Source organism: Balaenoptera acutorostrata, chromosome 15 (genome assembly GCF_949987535.1).
Source record: "Balaenoptera acutorostrata chromosome 15, mBalAcu1.1, whole genome shotgun sequence".
NCBI classification, from domain to species: Eukaryota; Metazoa; Chordata; class Mammalia; order Artiodactyla; family Balaenopteridae; genus Balaenoptera; species Balaenoptera acutorostrata.
Window position 1 is genome coordinate 5,488,992 of NC_080078.1, and position 23,099 is coordinate 5,512,090.

The window sequence follows — 23,099 nt, forward strand, 5'->3', positions numbered from 1 at the left end:
AGATTCCAAGTACAAAAACAAAATAAATTATAAAAGGCATTATCGGGCCAAGAAGCACTATTTTGGTACCATCTATAACAAAAGCTTAGTATGTATCCCAACAGTTACTGCTTGGCAAGGAGGATAATGTGGCAAACCAGTTTGAACCAGAATGAGTTTCATCTTCATGCAGGGAAGAATACGGACCATCTAGGCTAAAATAAGATGACTGGCAACATCACTGTTGTACCTGTGCTGTGTCTCATAATGAGGAGGGTTGGTCCTGTCACAAGAGCTCCGCGGCACTGGAGAATCAGTGCTTAGCTACTTCCAAACCTGCTGAGGAAGAGGCCACTCGGACCCTACAGGCACTTTCCACCAGATTTCTAGTTGGTCCATTTATCTCATACATTTCCTCTGCCTCCTGTACCGTTACAGATCATAATTTTAAAACGAATTATACAATCTTACGATGGTTTTTAACTTTCTCACCATTTAGATTTTTCTTTCATTATTGAAAAATTATTACCTTTACCAGTATGAAACTATAGACTATGAAGCATAAATACAATTATGACTAGCTAGATAGTTAAACTGAGCTGATTTTAAATTCCTAAGAATTAGTTTCTCTTTCCATTTCTTTTTCCAGTTCTCTACAAGACCAAGGACAACTTATTTGATATTTCAGTGCTTAATTTTCTCAGTTGAAAAGTGTGGGTTATATTTACACTGGAATAAGCTTTAAAAGTGATTTAAGAATCTCTAATACAGAGTTTTTTTTATAACTTGATTCAGGTACCGTATGTCTCTGAAAATTTCGATATTTTATTCTAAATATCTCATACGAATTAATTTAGCAATGTCACAAATGCTTAAACTAATCAAGGCACATTTTAATTTCGTGTGACAAGAATACCTGTTCATACGGGCTAACTGAGAATACTTCTAGATAGAAGTCATTTGTAAAATATCTCGCTTCCTCTTGCATGTGTTGTCAGAAGCTGCTATTCCTAGACTAACATCATCAGTATGTAATTATGTCCCCTGACTTTAGGGAAATTACTGATGAGTAAATTTGGCAAAAAGACAGATGCCTGTGGGCTAACTGATGGTCAAAAGAGCCATGTTTTTCATACCCATCTTGAATTGGGAGCAGAAGCCAAGTAAAGGAAAGTTAGACAACTAAGATGTTTTTTGTTTGAAATATTGAGTTAGAGCAAAAATACTCATATTCGAAGATATAAATACACAACAATGCTTCCCGTCAGTCAAATGTGAACAATGTTTTTGGCCCCCTCAGTCTGTATGATCTATCTAGGCTACCAGCTAGCAACTTGTATTACGTATCAATTTGTATCATTTATAATTTGTAACATGCCACCCTAGTAGCAATGAACCTGAGGGGTGGGGGAATACTGCATAAAAAACACTTTGGCCTTGAGTCCTCCGGCAAATCACATCCCTCCTTGCTGAGCCTCAGTCTCCTCCTCTATATGGGAAAACCTCTAATTTCCACCTCATGAGGGGTAAGAAAATTCACTGAAATAATAACTAATATTTATGGAGCACCTATTGTGTGTTCTTCAAGGCACCTGACACTTAGTGCACTGTATCAACTGTAGTAATTAACGTTGCAAGACAGAAGATAGAAAATATTAGTCAACTCTTCAGATGGATGAGCATTCCTATTTACACAGAAGTCTCCAGGCACTACCGCTTCCTTTCTGTAACATGAAAACAAACGATCTGGGCTCTCCTGCCTCAAAGCGTCACGTCAGGATGAGAGAGACCGTGAACACAAAAACCTCCAGAAGTCTGCAGTACAAAGGAAATTGGAGGTGTAATTATTATCTGCTTTATTCAGTTCAAAACTCTTCATTCCTTTTGAGATACATCTTGACACTCTGCAGCCTATGTTTCAGGCTCTATGCCCAGCACTTCACATGGGTTTGCTCATTAGATCCCAACAAGGCGGTGGTGATCCTCCCCATTTTACAGATGAGACATGAAGCTCTGAGACGTTAAATGTAAAAACCTTGCCGAAGGTCCCACAGGCAGTGAGAGGCAGAGTCAGGCCCGGGCACTAACCTTTGCGCTCACCACTCAGGCCTCCAGACAAGTTCCTTGAGAATTGTGCAATAAAGTGAGACGAAAACGCTTTTATGACAGAGAGCGCTATTTTAGGGTGAGAAATTATGGGAGTCTCTACAATATTTTCTTTTCTTTTTGGATGCCTTCTTGGAATCTTACTCCTGATTTTAGATGAATATAATTAATCTTCCAATAGCATCACAATATGGACCAATTCTACACGGGCAAATATTTCTGATCTTCTCCTTTTCTTTCCCTTAAAAAAAGGAGGGAGTGGGGGAGAAAAAGAAGATTCTCCAACTACCTGCAGTCCTCCCAAGAATTCATAATGGTTAACACTGTCATATTAATTTCCTTTGCCGAAAAGAAATCAAAACGTTACAGAACTACACTGCAAAACCACAAGGTGTTTTGACCACCCCATCCAAGTCTCATATCCCTTTTTTTGTCTCCCCAGAGAACCACTAATTAAGACTGAAAACTTTCTAACTCATATTTATACACACATATATTTAGTCAGCATTGATAAATAATTTTGCTTTGTACATTTAATAAAATAAACAGTATCATGTAATACATTTTACTTTTACATCCTTTTTTAAAAAATTCAGTGTTATGCTTCTGAGACCTGTCTACCTTGATATGTATTAACTTGGTTTATTCCGATTTAACTTCTGTATGGTATCCCTTTGTGACGGCTAATTTTACGTGTCTGCTACAGTACCTAGTCAACTGAATACTAATTTCGGTGCGGCCAGGTAGGAATTTTGTCGATGTGGTTGACTAGCAGTAGACGTGAAGAGATGACCCTGAGAAATCTGAGTGCGCTTCCTTCCGTCAGTTGAAAGGCTCTGAGAATGAAACTGAGGTTCCCTGAGGAAAAAGACCTTCCGCTCGTAGACTCCGGGCTGCCGGGCTGCCCCACAGTTTCACACCTTCCAGGCCGCACAGCAGCGTGAGCCGGTTTCTGGACTTCCTCTACCGAGTGACATTTAGGCGGCTTCCAGGCTTTTTCTAACACTAACTGTGGGGCAAGAAGCTGTCGATGTCTCCTTGTGCACATGGGTGAGAATTCTCCTAGAAACACAACTGCTGGGGCATAGGGTACATGAAGATTTTTCGGTTTTGTCAGCGTCTGCCGGATACTTTCTCCGAAGTGGCTGCTGCAGTCTGTGCTACCACCGCTGTGCTATTTTACCACAATCACCAACACTTGGTGTTATACTTTTTTTGCCCAATGGGTGAAAAACAGTACTTTTTTTTTTAAGTACCATAAACCGTTTCCCTTGTCAGCATTAAAAAAAGGACACAGGACTGGAACTATCTAAGCAGGGGAAGAGAAACAATGAAAGGTGGTTTTTATCCTCAGCTCTCAAGTCTATCATGGAGTCAAGTCATTAGTGACTTTTGTCCTTTTCACCACAGGGTAAGAAGAGGCACCAAAAGCATGGATCATGCCTGCAATCAAGCCAGTCTGGGCTGTGGCCTCCCCTCCCTACCCCCATCTCTGTGCTCCAGGCCAATGGCCTCTGGGCTGTGCTCGGAACAGGCCAAAGCAACTCCACTGCGGGATCCTGTACCTGCTCTCCTTCTGCCTGGAGGCTCTTCTCCTGGATACCCGCCCACCTGGGTCTCAGAGACAGCTTCCTCCACCCTCCCCCTCCCGCCCTCGGCAGCCCCCTCTCCAGCTGTTTCTTGCTTCTCTTTCATCAAAAGGCTTGTCACTACCTTACAGGATATTACCTGTTTACTCTGCCTCCTTAGTAGAAACTAAGGAAATTAAGTAAATTAAGGCCAAGGACCACTGCACCTCCAGCACCAAGAACAGTACCTGGACTATCTAATGCCCAAGGTGTACTCGCAGCAGCAGTTTTTGAATTCTTTTAAAATTACATGAGAGATGTATGTGCTCGTGGACGAATCAGCTGCATCATGCGCCTTCAGCTCATCGGAACACACAGACACAATGAGCCGGTGGGCTGATTAGCCACAGCAAGGATTGCTGGAGTGAGGTAATGCACTGCTCGCGGCTTCATTAGCTCAAAGTAACAGCTCCAACAGAGGCTCATAGAAGCTGCAAGATTCTGCCCTCTACCTACCAAGTCATAACAGGCTTACAAAATCTCCAAGTGCCACATCTTTCCTTGTGAACTTTGCTTCCCAACCCTATGTTTTTTCCAAGTTGACATTTAAATTACTTTTTAAGTATTAGGCGATAACACAGTCCTTAAAAAAATACGTTGCTGGAAACAACCCAAATGTCCATTAACTGGTGAATAGATGAAAAAACTATAATTTTATAGTTTATAAGTTACACCTCAATAAAGCTATTAAAAACAACAACCACCACCACCCAGCAACAACAAAAACCCTGCTGTTCTCGACATCCCAGGCTGCTAAGGGTTCAGGCTCTAAATCTTCAATGCTGAGAAATGCCACAAAGCTGTGGTTTCTAACTAGCCTGCCCACAGAAGATCCAGATGTGCTGAGATGCAGGCCATCCACTGTCCTCTGTGAATACTGGTCCAGGACCAGAGAGAACAATGCTCCTGGTCTGCAGAGCACGTATGCCCATGTAGCTGTTGGCAGCAACTTCCGCTGCTCAGTCAGATCCATTAGTAGAAAAAGATAACCCAGCTATTTTGAGACCAATCTCCTGCTTGGCAGTTATCTTTCCAGCTATGATTGGGGAAGGAGTTTGGCAAATGTTTCTCCAGGCAAAAAATCATTACCGTGTCCCTCTAGAAGGACAGTTTCATAGGAAATCTTCAGCCCACAGAGGGAATCCCCCTCCATGAAACTTTCACTATGACTTAAACCCTGTTTTGCCTTCCTTCTCCCTTTCCTTTCTTTATTCATAACCAGGCTTTGGTTTGTAGATAAATATTTCTGCAAAAGTGGTCCTTCATTCAGAGGGCAAAGGGCAAGCCAGAAATGAAGCCACGAGGCGCCAAGGGTTCCATGGCTCCCCCCCAGCAACATGACCTCTGCACCAGAAGCCACTGGGCTAGTGGTCAGGAAAGAATAGGGTCACCTCTTTGGGCTTAGCCTCTCCTAGAACATTCTGAGAGAGTTCTGAGAGCATCTGGTAGATCCCAAGCTCCTTAAGAACCAACCAAGTGATGAGAACCAGTGTGATGAGAACCAGAAAGGTACGTCTTGCTGCCTCTTAAGATCCGTTACTAGAAGCAATTACATCTCCGGGACCTTTTATTTCATTGTTTAAAGAAACAGATTTCTGTGACAAAACTCCACCTTCCCTACTCATTTAGGCAGCAAGAACTGCTCTGAAGCCAAAGCACAATTAAGCAAAACAAAAAAGGTCCCAACATACTGGTGTGAGAAAGAAGTGTGGTCTGTAACTGTTCAAACGTTCTGGAAGAAATTATCAAGCATGTCAAGAAAACGAAGTCCCAGAGCTATCCCACCCAGTAAACTAGTATACTAGTTTTCAATTGTTATTTTTAAAGAAGATTGTGGAGGGAGAACCATGTTATAAGCAATCGGTATTCATGACCATCTGATAACATAACTTGGGGGAAAAAAATGGCCTGAACCCTATTCAACACTTTCAATGAAAGAAAGTTTCATTTTACTTTAAACACTAAAGTTTCGCATGTGTCTATGAGGGGGATCATTTGAAACCATATTTCCTTGTAGTTTTTTTTTTTTTAATTTATTTTTGGCTGCATTATTAGGTCTTCGTTGCTGCGCACGGGCTTTCTCTAGTTGCGGCGAGCGGGGGTTACTCTTCGCTGTGGTGCGCGGGCTTCTCATTGAGGTGGCTTCTCTTGTTGCAGAGCATGAGCTCTAGGCGCGTGGGCTTCAGTAGTTGTGGCACGCGGGCTCAGTAGTTGTGGCTCGTGGGCTCTAGAGTGCAGGCTCAGTAGTTGTGGCATGAGGGCTCTAGAGTGCAGGCTCAGTAGTTGTGGCGCACGGGCTTGGCTGCTCTGCAGCGTGTGGGATCTTCCCAAACCGGGGCTCGAACCCGTGTCCCCTGCATTGGCTGGCGGATTCTTAACCACTGCGCCAGCAGGGAAGCCCTTCCTTGTAGTATTTATGTATTTATGTATGTATGTATATATGTATGTATGTATGTATGTATTTGTTTATTTATTTATTTATGGCTGTGTCGGGTCTTCGTTTCTGTGCAAGGGCTTTCTCTAGTTGTGGCAAGCGGGAGCCACTCTTCATCATGGTGCGCGGGCCTCTCACTATCGCGGGCTCTCTTGTTGCGGAGAACAGGCTCCAGATGCGCGGGCTCAGTAATTGTGGCTCACGGGCCCAGTTGCTCCGCGGCATGTGGGATCCTCCCGGACCAGGGCTCGAACCCGTGTCCCCTGCACTGGCAGGCAGACTCTCAACCACTGCACCACCAGGGAAGCCCCCCTTGTAGTTTTAAGTATAGATGATTACACTGGGTCCAAGGTCCAGCAGGTGCTATACTCCATATAGTTGCATGTATTTCCTGGCAGCGCTAAAAACCCTTTCCAGGCTGAGAGTAGGCAATCCTAGCTTACTAACTGCCAATGCTATCAGACATGGTAGCAATGTCTGGCCCTCACTGGCCTCCATCAGCAAGAGGATTTGGGGACCCTACCCCAGATTTCAAGCAACTTTTGGACCTTGAACTTCAGAGGAAGTAGTACCTGTGAGATTGAAGTAAAAAATCACTTCTTGAAATTCCAGCTATGATAATATTAGTATCCATTTTTGCTTGGTTCCTACAGGTCCATGTTCTTATTTGAAAGAATGGAAATAATCCTTCCTATAAGCCACAGTGCTAGGACAACTCTTACATAACTTTCAATCAGAATCTGGAAATTTGCTTCTTTCCTGGTATTTTCGTGTGTGTGGGGGGGGGGGGGGGAAAGAGGGGGGGGGTTGGGGGGAGAGGGAGAGAGATAGATCATGGCAAGTATTAGATAACACGTACTTATGTATCACTCCACTAACTTGTAAAGTCCTCACGTTTGGGCCTTTGAAAGAACTACACATTTGTTCACTCTTTATTACACACATACAGTGAGCCTAACCTTATGTTGGATGTACAGAACCCAGAGATGAATGAGGTAAGAGTTCCAGCCCGTGAAAATGCACGGTCGGGACGTCCCTGGGGGTCCAGTGGTTAAGACTTTGCCTTCCAGTGCAGGGGATGCAGGTTTGATCCCTGGAGGGGGAGCTAAGATCACACATGCCTCACAGCCAAAAAGCCAAAACATAAAACAGAAGCAATATTGTAACAAATTCAATAAAGACTTTAAAAATGGTACATATAGGGCTTCCCTGGTGGCGCAGTGGTTGAGAATCTGCCTGCTAATGCAGGGGACACGGGTTCGAGCCCTGGTCTGGGAAGATCCCACATGCCACGGAGCAGCTGGGCCCGTGAGCCACAATTGCTGAGCCTGCGCGTCTGGAGCCTGTGCCCCGCAACGGGAGGGGCCGCGATGGAGAAAGGCCCGCGCACCGCGATGAAGAGCGGTCCCCGCACCGCGATGAAGAGTGGCCCCCGCTTGCCGCAACTGGAGAAAGCCCTCGCACGAACCGAAGACCCAATACAGACAAAAATAAATTAATTAATTAATTAAAAAGAAAATCCTTAAAAAAAAAAAAAAAAAAATGGTACATATAAAAAAAAAAAAAATCTTTAAAAAAAAAAAAAAAAAAGAAAATGCATGGTCTGAGGGAGACAGGTATGAAAAAATACCCAGGCAATCTAGATTGACATGGTGAAAATAAGAAATGCAAAACACCTTTAATATAACTTGAAAATCATTTAGAAATATATAACTTTACCACAGATAGATGGCATGTATTAAGGAAACAGTAACTGACTAGTTACTGGGTTTAAAATAGCTGTTGACAGACATACACCTTGAAGGCTACAGGGCGCGCTAGACCATTTGGTTAAATGTTCTTGCCTGCCTGGTTATTAATTTTAAAAGGTGTGTCATGCAATAAAAAGCAAGCAATTAATTTACAGGAAAGAATGTCTCATGTGCTCAGTTGCATTTGTTTAGAAAGTCCCCAAGTACTTAATGAGCAACAGGAACTTTACCAGATCAAAGTACAGTTCACTTTTGAACAATATGAGGGGTAGGGGTGCCCACGCTCCCCACAGTTGAAAATCTGAGTACAGATGGCCCTCCGTATCCACAGATTCAATCAATGCGATGGTGCAGTACTGTAGTATTTACTATTGAGAAAAGTCCAAGTATAAGCGAACCTGTACAAATTCAAACCCGTGTTGTTCAAGCGTCAGCGGTAAATTGCTGATTTCATATCGCAAGCGACATTCCTTTTTTTAGTTCACTAGTTCTTTCCAAACACCACTCTTACATAATATCTGGAATATTCTAATGAACTGCCCTCAATAAGATCCCGTGAGACAGGTCATTCTGCTTTGCATTAAAATCCCAGCCCTTGGGACTTCCCTGGTGGTGCAGTGGACAAGACTCCATGCTCCCAATGCAGGGGGCCCGGGTTTGATCCCTGGTCAGGGAACTAGATCCCACATGCGTGCTGCAACTAAGAGTTAGCATGCCACAACTAACGAGCTGACAAGCCTCAACTAAGGAGCCCGCCTACCGCAGCTAAGATCCGGTGCAACCAAATAAATTAAAAAAAAAAAAAATCCCAGCCCTTGCAATCTGAGAAATATTGTTCAAAAACCCAAAATAATGTAAAAATAGTTCAAGTTTGTTAAATACAGTTCTGATACCAGTAAGGGGAATCAAAACTTCTAAAACTTTTGTTGTTTTGTTTTCATCTACTTGTCTCATATAGCCAACTTTCCAAAGACTTCTTACAAACTGCCTAAGAAACTCTTCTTGACCTTAACCTGCTCATACATCACTCTTCTCCTCCTTTCTTCCAATACTGGGACAAAGCAAACAAAGTCCGAAGAACGGAACTGGTAAAGGCAGGACACTTCTGGTACTGCTGGAGGTGGGGGGAAGGAGCAAGGAAGCAGAATTGATGATCTGGGGCAGGCCAAGCTGGAGGGGAAAGGCGGGCATTGTTGTCCTGTCATAAACTATAAACTCAAGAAAAGCACAGGCTCTGTTTCTTCTCTAGGGTGGTTTCCAGTGGTGACCACAGTGCTTGGTACAGCCTGGGGCACAAGAAGAGAGCTGCAGAAGGAATGAATGTAGGTGGGAAGCTTAGTTAGTGCATCCCGAACAGATGCTCAGAACACGGCAGCTGTGATTGTTAGTGCCACCTCAGTCTCACTGGCCGTGGAGCAGGTGAGGATTTAGTTACAACTGTGAGATAAGCATACATCCGTACTTATTCAACAAATATTTCTGAGTTCTTACTGTGCCATCAGCACAATGAGGGATTTCAAAAAATCCTCAAGGAGTGTACAGCTCATTGACTGAGAGACAAATTTGTGCCAATAATATTAATACTATTCTTTTACCCGCCTATGTGTCAGTCACTCTACTAGATGCTGAGGATAAGCAGTAAACAAAGCACATGAAAATCAATGCACGGAGGGTGGTATGGTCCAGCAAACACAAGCTACTACTGCTCGCAGCCAACACACTACACTGTTCTAAGAGCTTTCGTTTATTATTATGTTTAATCTTCACAACAACCATATGAGGTGGGTACTATCCTCACCCTTGTTCACAGACGTGAAAATTGAAGGCAAGGTCAAATGGAGGAATATGGCATTATCAAGTACATACCAGAATCTGGGGTAACACAAGGATGGACTGGTTTGCTGAAGAAGTCGTCTGTCTCAGGGGCACAACAGTTGGACTGAGTGTCATGTAAGAACAGTGTTTTGCACGTTTAAAGTGTTTACACACTTAGAAATATACTGTACCATCAGACATAGTTACAGCCGGCACCTCAAGCTGCTCCAACTGTAAGATGAAGCCCGTGAAAAAATACACCATTTGGTCAACTGAAACCATTAAAATTTTTTTTTTTAATTGCAGCACTTAAATATAAGGAATTATCATTGCGATTTTCCTGATTCTCTTCTGTCACTGGAGTTTTTGCGTCCAGAAATGGATTGGTCTGTTAGCTTAGGTCTCAGGCATCCGAATCTGATAGGTGACCAGGGTTGTCTCTGGGCTTCCTCTCCGCTCCCTCCTCCCAGCCCCCCAGACTGGAGCTTCTCTTCTCCTAACTCAGGAGGGGGCTGCTCTATCCGGAAGGCCACAGGGAAGCAATGAGGGTGCCTAGTGGCTGGACTCGTCATCTGAGCTCTGTCCTGACCCCCAACCCAGGTCTTTTTCATGTTTATTACAGGCAATATGTTCTTATCATCTGAACTTTTATCCCTTCTTACTTTGGCAGGTTGTTAATTCCACTTTTGTACCTTTTCTGGTCCTTCTTACTGCTTTCGTACCGTTCAAGGATACAGCTGCACCTCGTAGTGGATCAGCTGCTTGCAACATCAGGAGTAAGACTTTGAAAAGATAGTTGTAAGAACTAGAATTTGGTTCTCAGTTTTGTTGAATCTTTCTTCTGTTGCACTCATAGTCTCAGGTTAGTAAAAGTTAAAACTGTACCCCCATGGGGCTTCCCTGGTGGCGCAGTGGTTGAGAATCTGCCTGCCAATGCAGGGGACAAGGGTTTGAGCCCTGGTCTGGGAGGATCCCACATGCCGCAGAGCAACTGGGCCCGTGAGCCACAATTACTGAGCCTGCGAACTAGAGAAAGCCCTCTCACAGAAACGAAGACCCAACACAGCCATAAATTAAAAAAAAAAAAAAAAAAAAAAGTACCCCCATAAGTAAAAAATTAAGAGAAAATGGTAAGATTTTAAATTAGGTTTACCCTCAGAAGGTTAATTTGCAAAACAGAGGTAGAAAGTGGCACATTTTACCTTAGTTTTTAAAACTTTTTATCCATTAAAATGGAATAGATTTATCAATTTCTAGGGGTTTTTTTTTCCTTAGCTTAAGTATTATAAAAGTAACCCACTCACATAAAATGTAAACACTTCAGAAGGTAGAGTGTAAGAAGTAAAAGCCCCCTGCCCCCTGCCCCCTGCCCTAGAGCTAACCACAGCTAGCCCTTAATATTTTTAGTGGAGGAATTGCTACTGTTGAGGGACTTTTAACCTCCAAATTACCATATAAATAAAACCAGATTAAGCAACAAACCCAGAAGTATCTTCACCCACTGGCTGTTCTCTCTCAGAAGACAGCTCTAGAAGGCCCTGAGCAATCCCTTACATCTCTGAGATGTGCTTATTTATTTTGCTTCCTAGATTGGGAACACATTCTGGTAATATTTTTCATTTATTTTGGAACGAGAGAGAAACCAGCAACATTTCATCTCATTTCCACAAGTCTTACCTTTAACCATAAAGATCTGAGTTACAACCAGACAAAGTCCTTAATATAATGATAAACCAGAAAGACAGACTCAAGGTCTGGAAAACATAAAGAGAAGTATAAAATCAAGGCTGAGGAAAGTAAGAACAGAAACATACAGGCCTCAGGGGCCACAGAGCTGTAATTACTCTGGACACATCTACAAGTACAAAGTTTATAGGGGAAATTATACCCAGTAGTGCTAGACATGAAATCTCGGGTGTTCTCCCAGCCAATGTCCACAAGCTACTCTATGTTATAGGTATACATGTTTTACTACTTTTTTTAAAAAACCTCTAAAGTTTATAAAAAAAAAAAAGAAAAAAAGGAAGCAGTTTTAAAAGACCTACTTAATTGGCTGAGGTTCAGGAAAGGTACATTCTCACACGATCAGATTACAGCATAAATTGGGGCATGTTCTCTGGAGGGCATTTTGCAATGTATCACAAAAATGCTCTACAATGTTGACTACCTTTTGACCCACAACTCCTGCTGGGGATTTAGCTTAAGGAAAAGATCCCAGATTTGTGCAAAGCTTTACCTGCAATGATGTTCAGTGTAGTACTTTAATAGCAAAGTATTGGCAACGATCTTACATCCAAGAAAAGGGGAGTGGATCAATAAATTCTGATGAAGAATGGAGAGTCATCAAAGTGATGAAGCACACAGTACCGACTGACATGGAAAGATGTACTGAAAGATACTGGAAAGAGTGACAGTAAGAGTTAACAGTGTGGTCGGGCTTCCCTGGTGGCGCAGTGGTTGAGAATCTGCCTGCTAATGCAGGGGACACGGGTTCGAGCCCTGGTCTGGGAGGATCCCACATGCCACGGAGCAGCTGGGCCCGTGAGCCACAATTGCTGAGCCTGCGCGTCTGCAGCCTGTGCCCCGCGACGGGAGGGGCTGCGATAGAGAAAGGCCCGCGCACCGCGATGAAGAGCGGTCCCCGCACCGCGATGAAGAGTGGCCCCCGCTTGCCGCAACTGGAGAAAGCCCTCGCACGAACCGAAGACCCAACACAGCCAAAAATAAATAAATAAATAAATAAATAAATAAATAAATAAATAAGAAAATCCTTTAAAAAAAAAAAAAAAAAAAGAGTTAACAGTGTGGGATTCTGGGTGACTTAGTTTCGGTGTAAATATTCATAGAAAATTTGGAAATTCTCTGGTATCAGAGAAAAATATAGTTTTAAAGAGCCTCTGAGATTAAAACCAACACACACATGTAAATTAATAAAACATGAACGACTGTGGGAAATGCTGAGAAGTATAATCTGGGGGACTTGTTCACAAGCATTACAATCTAAGTGGGGAGAAGACCCAAATTAAAAATAACAGGGACTTCCCTGGTGGTCCAGTGGCTGGGACTCCACGCTCCCAATGCAGGGGGCCCAGGTTCGATCCCTGGTCGGGGAACTAGATCCCGCATGCATGGGGGATCTACTAACTACAGTGGAGTTAGATCTACTAACTACAACTACTACAATAATATGGATGAATCCAACAGACACATTGGGTGAAAGAAGGCGGACAAAATAAGCCAAACTAATTAGCGCTGCTAGAAGTTAGGAGAGTAGTTATCTTGGAGGGGATACAGTGACCGGCAGGGGCCATGAGAGGGACTCTGGGGGCTGGTCATGGTCTACTTCTCGACCTGGGTGCTGGTTACACACGTGGGTTCAGTTTGTGACAATTTAGTGAGCTCTATACGCCTAAGCAAACCTTTCAGTGGGCATATTAAAGTTCAATAAAAAGTTTTAGAAATAAGAATGGATAAACAACAAGGTCCTACTGTATAGCACAGGGAACTATTAAACCAGAATGGAAAAGGATTTTTAAAAGAATGTACATATATGTATAACTGAATCACTTTGCTGTACAGCAGAAATTAACACAGCATTGTAAATCAACTATACTTCAATAAAAATTAAAAATAAAAGTTTTAGAAATAAAAATATATACATTTGCAAATGTTAACAGATAAGTTAAATGAATATTTGTGCTGTTTTTATAATGATTTTTACTTTTGAACTGCAGAATAAATACCTGTGTGGAGTGTTGAGGGGAAAAAAATCCAACTGGTTGCAATTGCACAGACATTAGGTTTCCCCTGCAGGTCTGCCTGCAGCTCATTACAACAGAAGTGCAAGGCAAGAATTAATGCCTAATCCCGGAATAATGTCACAAGTGTAAACTCAAAAGCAACCTGAAACTTGGTGTCACAAGTCCAAGTGGCCCCAGCCTTCATTAAAAAGGATGTTGCTCTGTCTGCTTAGCAATGTTACTGTAGTTCTAAAACCTCTCTCCAATCAAGAAAAATGTTATGACAAGAAAGGACATTCAGTGTTTGGCTTTGTGTTTTCATTTTACCATACAAAAAGCTACAATACTGGGCTGTGCAGTTTAATATTTGATACCTGGCAACGCTTTCTGCCGCTACCTGGCACCTGATTCTTACAATCCCCTTTTTTAGTCATGGAACCAAGAGCAAGTTGTCTGGTCTTCTGCAAGTCCCATTTTATCTTCAGCATACCTGAAGAAAGTAGTGTTATGGTGGGAACACATGAAGATATCAAGTAGCCTACACAGCAACAACAATAAACATAAACAGCAACTGAAAGCTTCAAAAGTTGGACCTATATGCCACAGTCCACACTGGAAGCCAACCAGGCAGGGACTTTCACTTACATGTCCCCACTTGAACCCAAGTCGAGAAAATAAACCACCCTTACACAAACAAAACCTAGCACGTAGGCCTAGACTGCTTGCTTTACCCAGTGAAAGAACAAAAGTACCTCATTTTCTTATTTAAAGAAGGTTTGTTCAAAACATGTCAATGATGATGAGTTAACGATGACAGAAACTTCTGGGTGACATCTTAGATGACCGAAGTATGAAAATGTATTTGGTTTGTGCATTTGTTGGCCACTACAAGCTAAATTTCTATACAAAAAAGGAGAGGGATGGAGGCTGGCAGGGGAACTGGCACGTGGGCACTGGTCTCTCACAGACTCTGGGCCTCACTTTCTCAATGGTAAACAAGATCCACGTCCACCTAGAGGGCTGATGTACACTTCGAATGAAAGTGTCAAGGGAGGGAGAGGGGAGACTGGCACAGGACAGGTGCTAACGAAATTAATTAAATGTTCATTTATTCAACAAATATGTACACCTACTAGGTGCCAGGAGCTGTTCTAATTGCTCGGAACACAACCAAACAAAGCTTCTTTCCTTTGGGAGCTCACATTCTAGTTGGAGTAGGAATAAACATACATGATAAGTAAATATATATTACACGCTAAGGTCATAAGCACTGTGCGGGGGGCGGGAAAGTAAAGTAGGCTTAGGTGGGATTGGGAGATGGATGGCGTCATCTGGGATTTTAAAGCTGTTTGAGTGGGACTCTGAGAAGGTGGCATTTAAACAAAGACCTCTGTGTCCCTCTCCTCATCACTGCTGCTTCAGCAAGATGAATGCAGGGGTGACATCCCCAGATGACATCACATCCAGCCTTCCTCAACTTCCTAAGACCAACAGTTCTGACTTCTAGGAAGGTTGTGGTTACTTTTTTGCGTGCGTGTGGTTACTTTTAATTAAGGGTTTTTTTTGAACTTTACTTCTTCCTTCTACCACTAAAGCATGTACTCAACAGGAAACCATGCAAAATCACAAGCAAGCTGCCGAGGGAAAATTATGGGCATAGCACAGGCGGAAGAGTGGGGAGGGACAGGGATCTTTGGCTTAACTCTAATTAGCAACAGTGACACTACCTGACATTTTGGGACTTAATACCATGCCATTTGTTTGTGACGCCGTAAAATACACATCTTCCTGGGATTTAGCATGGCTCTCCAGTAATCATTTGTCTAAGTATACATTTTAGAAAACTCAGCAAATGTTTAAATAAATATTTAAAGATATTTGATACTGCATACAGAGGAACACAACACTTTATAATTCCCCCTTTTCTCTAAAGAATTTATTCCTTTATTTCAAAGTCAGAGAAATTTGAGTATTAAAAAAAATCTAAAACCCATGTAAGTCATAAAATCTCATTCGCAGGTGGCTTTTGTAAACACACCTGGTTAGGCTGTGTTTCTATTAGTAAAACATTCTAGTTTGCCAGGTAACATAAAGGAGATCTCTTTTCTAGGTTCATCAACACTGCAGGGAGATTTTTACCATATTAAACTTAAATTGTTTTCAGCTTTGGTCTTTGTGGGGTGGGGTGGGGGAGGGGAAGAACCCAAAGAGGAGGTGGTGAAAAGATGCTGGGCTTTCAATCAGACCTGTGAACGTAAAGTTTCACTGTGCATTCCCATCATAGTCGAGGCGTGACCTAGCAGCATTCACTTCATAGATTACATATAAACTTGTTGTCTGGAGCTGTAAATTATTATCCCACCACCCCAACCTAAACATGACCCCAAAACGTTAACGAGGAAATGGTGATTAAAGTCAGTCAATAAACATCTGTGAGCTTTTCGTATCTTTTAAGACACCTGGGAGTAGAAAGCAATAAGGTACTGGTCTCTAATCTTCAGTGTATTACAGCTTTTCAAAATAGGAAAATGATTTACAATGCTTTATGTCTATAAATACACATAACCAAAACTATAGAATCCACACTTTTTCCCTCCTGCCTCAGTTCTTTGGGTAATGCGACATTGGCATTTGTGGCACTGTAATTCACCTGAGTACAGTCCCTCCACTGAGTCACCACTGAAAGTGAAAGTCAGGAAGAATTGGGAGAAAAAGCAGAGAAGAGTGACTTCAGGATTGCATGCCAGAGTTGGTATCTCAGGTTGGAAAGATATATGTGTCTGTGTTTTGGAGGCAGGAGGAGCGCAGCTCCACTCAGATTTGCAATGATCTGCATTCCTCACAAATGTCCAGTTTTACCATCCTTAACTGGACAGCCATCAAGAGTAGCCACTACTCCCAAGTCCAAGAGTAAAAATGTTATATTTACACACTTTGTCAACATGCTCCACTTCCTACCCCACCATCTTCAGGATCATTTAAATATCAAACAATCTCAACCCAAAGGTAAAACTTTAACATTCAAATTTCTGGGATTTCTAAAAACTGCCCTCTATTAAGGAAACATGAATAAGGAACGGATTTTGGTCACATTTACTTACTGAGCCCAAAAATACCATGACAACTGTACCTACTGTATCTATCTATGCAGTATAATCTGCATATGACAGTATTTGTGTATCCAGATGAAGGGAACCAATCTTTTAAACTTCGAAGGATTATGAACTTATTTTCATGCTTTTATTCTTACCCAACAAAAGTCAATAAACTCTGATTTCAGGAATTCACTCAGACCTTGCAAAACTATAAACTAAATTTTAGGGTTAAAAAAAACCCACAAAACTATAAAAATGACCCAACTGTGGGTCTTAAAAATGGCTACAAATGAATTTAGAGAACTTGAGTTCCATGAACCTAAGCCGAATTAAAACAAAAGTTGTTTTGTATTCTATTAATATCAGATGATTAAACACATATCTTATTTCAACTGGAATTCATTTATAAGTACTTAAACTTACTAAACTGGCCACTAATCCTAAATCTACGTTCGTTTCTGGAAACATTCTCTCGTAATAAGTGCAAGTTAAGAGAAGGACCATCGACGCATTCCTTGAGGTTAGGTCAATTTTATTCAAACCTCGGGCGTTCTTTGACTCCCATAAGCTCACAAAATAATCGACGTCTAAAAAGCCAAGCTGAACTTAAAGCTGTGTGAGACAGGGTCTCAGAGGGAGCGCCCCCCCGGAGGCCCCCGCGCCGAGCCCAGCTCACCTGGCGCTTGTTAACTACCTGGGAGTTTCCCCCCTACATTCTCAGAGGAAACCCGAGCTTGGCTCTTTGCTCTCCGAGAGCTTAATCGCCGCAGCCACGCCGGCGCGGTCACCGACCCCAAGGAGAAGCTGGGCAGGAGGACGCGCCCCAGGGGCGACACAAGACGCCCCCGCCCCCAACTCTCCCCACAGACGTTTGCTTGTGAAATGTGTAATCTGTTGGGCGTCTCCAGCGCTGGGAGGGGAGAGGAGGGGGAGGGGAGGAGGGGAGAGGAGGGGGAGGGGAGGAGGGGAGAGGAGGGGGAGGGGAGAAGGGGAGAGGAGGGGTGAGGGAAGGACATTCCCGCGTAAAGTCCCCTCCTCACCCCGAAGGTGAAAAATCCCGACCTTCTCCCCCGGCGAGGGCTGCCGGCCGCCGGCGGGGCCTCCCCGCTTCCCCGGTCTCGAACCCTGGCGCCCCCACTGTCCCCGGGACTCCCGCTCTCGAACCCCGAACCCCGGCACTCCCAGGGTCCTGGGCCGCCCCGGGCCAGCTTACCCGGTAGGTGCTCTCCGTGAGCCGGTTCACCTCCTCCGGTCCCCGCGACATGGCTGCAGCCGCCGGGCTGGAGAGCGCGGGAGAACGCGGCCGGGCCTCGTGGCCGCCCGACCCTGGGCGGCGGGAGCGCCGGGGCGCGGCTGAGGGGCCCTCGAGGGTCAGCCGCCTCCACAGCCGTCGGCCGGGGAGTGCAGGCGCGCGCCTCCGCGTCCGAAACGTCAAAACTTGCAGCGCTACCGCCACCGCCACCGCCACCGCCACCGCCACCGCCACCGCCACCGCCACCGCCGCGGCCGCCCTGGAGGAGCCGAGGAGAAGCGGCCCAACCCTGCTGAAGCGAGCAAGGCTGGCCAGGCGGCTCCACCTGAGGCGGGCGGGGTAGGCGGGGCGGCCGCGAGGCGGGGCGGCCCGGGTGGGCGGGGCTACCCTACCTGAGGCGGCAGGGGCAGTGGGAAGGAGGCGGGCCGAGCGGGCGGCCCGTGGTGGGCGGGTCAGTGAGGCCCGTGTGGGCGGGGCAGAGGCGCGCTGGGCCAAGTGAGCCGGGCAACCCTCCTTGAGGCGGTGGGTGGGCGGAGTGTAGCGGCCACATGTGAGCGGGGCGAAGGTGAGCTGGGTCAGGTGGGCGGAGCGTCCCCACCTGCGGCGCACTGGCTGGCTGGGGCGCCGGGCCCGGACCCCGCGAGGCTGTTCTGCTTGGAGCCCACACCGAAGTCCGTCAGGCCTCTGTGGTCCTAGAGTCCTCTAGTGTCCCTCGCAGTGCTGGCGACGAATGCCCTGACACCCACGCTTTCCGCGGGCGCTACCCACAGCTGCCTTTTGGGGACTCGGGAAGAGAGTCCCACGTCCCCCAGTTGTATTGATTTCCCTGCTTGACCCCTTCCTGCGCACCCGTGTCCCTGACCTCAGAGATCTGCGGGACCCCAGGACATAGGCTCTCATAGGTGGAGGAAAGGGGCTGCCACTTACAGCCCTTTTTGGAAGCTCCTGATATATGAAAAAATTAATAAATGCCACGATCTGGTTACAGAAATAGCAGTACGTTTTAAAACTTTGCTCTAAGAAGGACCTTTAATTCATTGCGATGTAACTGTGCTATTCACAAGATCGTGCTATTCACAAGATAGAGATTTAGAAGACCGTGGTGAGTGCAGGTGTTGTGGATTAACTCCCCGTTCTGTCTCCATCCCAGCCCCAGCCCAGACCCTGAGGATCCAGAAAAGGCTTCTCGAGCCGGAAACACGGCTTCGTATCTGAGACACTCACCCAACAAGGGCAGGAGATCTTATGCTGGATTTTAAAAACTTCTATCTGGGTGCAATTTCATCTTTTATGGGCTGTTAGGTCATGAGGCTTCTAAACTGCTCCTGTTATAAAATTCACTGGGAAATGTACACAAAGAAAGCACTGTGTGACCTAGGTGGGAACACCAGAGCATGAGACGCAGCTGGACTTAGAATCAACAACTTGGACTCTGGGACAATGTTATCAGGTTTTGCAAGCTATAAAGCATATCATGCTTGGGAACCAAAAGGTTATGTGTCCTTGGGTGTTGGGGGAAATAACACAACAGCCCTAGGTTTCAGGCAGTGGAAGCAGCTGCCTCTTTCCTTAACAGATTTCTAGCAATTGACTCATAAGATTTGCCAGGTGGGTTTCATTTGCCGTATTGAGTGAACTGATGACCTTATCATTATCACCGTTACCTATTGGGCTCTTCAAGGATGTCCGTTGGTTTGTATTTAAACTTGAAAATCGCTGCCTTAACTTTGCAGGTCGGTTACCTTTTGTTTTAGAACCTCCCTCTGTGCCTTCTGATGAATGGGGTCATTTCACCCCCTGCTGCAAGGCAGTCAACCGAGGAGCCGGAAAGAGAGCAGAGGCTTAACCTTTAACACCCCACAGCTCAGCATTGTGGTTTGGGGCAATTAATAAACCGCCATAAAACCAGCACCCTCAGATGGCCCAGTTTGATTTCCAAGGTTGGAATTTGATTGAAGGACCAGGTTCACAATTGTATGCAAATCTTCAAACAGATATTTAACTGTCATATTGAACTCTCCTTTATGGAAATAATTTCCTGGTTAGGACCGTCCTGCTCCTTTAGAAGTCTTGGAGAATGGTCAGCTCTTGGTCTATACCGACATTAGGACTAGTGCCGCTCAGTCCCAAATAACAAGAGAGTATTGATTATCTGCTCTGTGCCAGGGGCTCTCCTGGGGGCAGGAGGAGTGCAGAGTGTACTGGCCTTGACCCAAGCCTTTCAGACATGTGCAGGAGGTAGAATTTAAGGAGGACTGCAATGAAAGCTGTAGTAGAGGTACAGTCAAATGTGCTATAGGTTTAAAAAGATGGGCGCATTCTCCAAAGGCCATTTGTATTAGGCTCTTCGGGTGTGTGGTTTCATGCAAACTTGAAAACCCTCAGTCTTAGTTGTTCTGAGATTTCATGATGCTCAGCGTGAAGTAAAGTGAATCAATAGAAAGGAATGACTCAGGAGAAGGTGAGAGGCAGATTCTGCCTGCTGAGAAAGCACTGCAGCTGCTCTCCAACTGCCCGGAACCCTGGCCCGAGGGGCTGGCCTGGCCTCACTGGAGATCAGCTCCACACCTCCAGGGACGGGCAACCAAGCTTTCCTCTCTTAGCTCCTGCTTGAGTTTAAATAACCAAACATCCTGTTTATGTTAACAAAAGTTGTAAGATGCAATTGCCTGTGACAACATCAATAAGATTTTGAAAGCCACGCTCCAAACAGTCTCTTGTTTTGAGGTTTATGCCTTTTTTTTTTGGCCATGTCGTGCAGCTTGTAGGATCTTAGTTCCCCGACCGGGTGCCCCCTGCATTGGGAGCACAGTGTCTTAACCACTGGACCACCAAGGAAGTCCAAGGTTTATGCCTTCTTCTGAACTTACCATGGGGCCTGCCAATGGGCTCTCTGCCTTGATGGGTGCCCTGGGATGTCCGCAAGAATTCCACTATGTTTTGTGACCAAAGGGGTCCGTGCCGATAACAGTAATTTGGGGCAAATTACCATTTAAAGACCCAGAGATTAGATGTGGCTTTAAGTGTTCTTATTCTGAAAAAGCAAATGTAAATTGAAAACTCACTTGCCTTTCTGTAACTTCCTTCCAATCCAAGCAGCACTAACTTCTCCAGCATGCCAAATTTATTTCTGCGGTAGAGTTGTTTTTTTTTTTTCCCCTAAGTTCCCCAACCAGGGATTGAGCCATGCCCTCGGCAATGAAAGCACCGATTCCTAACCACTGGACTGCCAGGGAATTTCCCTGCTGTAGAGTTTTTCACTAGCTGTTCCCTCTGCCTAGAATGTTCCTCCCACTACAGTACTTCCCTGTAATGTGGATTTCAGCCTACAGGACCTTCCTTCACCTGAAGTATTGATAGTATTTCAGGCCATCTCTCACACAGCATTCTATTTTAATTCTAATAGTGCTTATCACTAGCTATGGTAGGCTGAATAAAGATTCCCCAGGACGTTCAAGTCCTAATCCTCGGAACCTGTGAATGTTACTTTATATGACAAAAGGGACTTTGCAAATGTGATCAAGATAAGGATTTGGAGAGGAGGGGATTGTTCTGGATTATCTGGATGAGCCAGTTATAATCAAAAAGGTCCTTATTAGAGGAACCCAGGAGAAGTCGGAGGAGGAGGCAATGTGATCGCAGAGACTGGAGTGATGTGCTTTGAAGATGGATGAGGAGGCCACAAGCCAAGGAATACAGGAGGCCACTAGAAGCTGGAAAAGGCAAGTATGTGGATTCTCCCCTCAGAGCCTCCAGAAGGAACTAGCCCTGCTGACATCTTGGTTTCAGCCCTGTAAGACTCTTTCCAGACATCTGCCCCAGAGCTACATGAGAATAAATGTGTGTAGTTTTAAGCCACTGAATTTGCAGTAATTTGTTACAGTGGCCAGGGGAAACGAAGACACTACTAATCTTTTTCTTGTTCATCTTTTTGTTGATCATGTCCTCCCACCCACCACCCACCATAAGAATACAAGTGTCACAGGGCAAGGATGATTTTTGCCTTGTTCACTGCAGGCTGCTCAGTCCCTGGCACATAGTAGGTGCTCAAGAACTGTTAGGAGGATAAACTTATGAGGTAGTCAAGATGCTCTTCATTTCATAAGAAACAACTACAGTGGGTGTTTGCTTTCTTCAGTTTTCAAAAAACAATAGAATAAACCACTGCAAAACAGATTGTGGGTTGGAAGTCTAGAAGGGAGTATACAGAATCTATTCAACAACTATCAAAAGGTAACAAAGCATTGGCATGAACAGAATTTGATAAAAAGCTGTGAATTTTCTAGCACAGTAAATCGCAGAGTAAACACCCAGTCACTGTTATATATTTATACATTAAAAATGTTAGTGCTCAAAAAAGGTACATATTTATCAAATTCATAAAAACACTAAATGAAGGACTTCCCTGGTGGCGCAGTGGTTGGGAGTCCGCCTGCAGACGTAGGGGACACGGGCTCGAGCCCTGGTCCAGGAGGATCCCACATGCCACAGGGCAACTGGGCCTGTGAGCCACAACTACTGAGCCCACGAGCTGCAACTACTGAAGCTTGAGTGCCTAGAGCCCGTGCTCCACAACAAGAGAAGTCACTGCAATGAGAAGCCTGCACACCACAATGAAGAGTAGCCCCTGATCCCCACAATTGAAGAAAGCCCTTGCATAGCAACAAAGACCCAACACAGCCAAAAATAGAGAAGGAAAGAAAGGAAGGAAGGAAGGAAGGAAGGAAGGAAGGAAGGAAGAAAGTTAAAAAAAAAAACCCAAAAAACACTAAATGATGTATCTAAAGCATAGGGGTGTATTCAACTCTGGTATAAGCCCTTCTAGGAATAAGAGTTAAATGCAACATGTATTAATTTACCATAAATGCTATATGATCATGAAGTTTCAACAGACTCCATAAGATATATACGAAAACCCATTTTGTCACTTCAGTGATATTCGAACCATTTCTGCTTTTCAACTTTATTCTGTTTAGAAAGCTAAAATCTTAATCCATCCTCTCTGTTGCTCAAGAATTATTAACAAGTATCCTGAAAATGTTATTTTGTTTATTTCTAGAAGTGATATTTTATCCAGCAACACTTTAATAGTTGTTGTGTTTTGTGTCAACGAACACTTAAGTTTGTCATGATGAAATCAGAGCTGGAGGTGTTGAAAGGGCTCTCACTACTGACTGGTAGTTTAGCTGGGTGTAGAAATCATACCCCTCTTTTACATTTTTCACATCTTTATCATTCTGTGCTGCATTCCAGATAGTTTCTTCAGAATCATCTTCTAAATCACTCATTCTTTATTTGG

At 44.4% G+C, this 23,099-nt stretch overlaps 1 protein-coding gene across 1 annotated transcript in view; it reads right to left on the reverse strand.

Moving 5' to 3' along the window:
• The window catches only part of BAIAP2L1 (BAR/IMD domain containing adaptor protein 2 like 1), an 88,526-nt gene extending 70,415 nt beyond the window's left edge, over positions 1-18,111 (reverse strand). The window contains exon 1 of the mRNA XM_057528502.1: positions 17,762-18,111. Coding sequence (XP_057384485.1) covers positions 17,762-17,812 — 51 coding nt within the window. The 5' untranslated portion in view covers positions 17,813-18,111. The remainder of the gene's footprint in view (positions 1-17,761) is intronic.
• Positions 18,112-23,099: the final 4,988 nt, after the last annotated feature.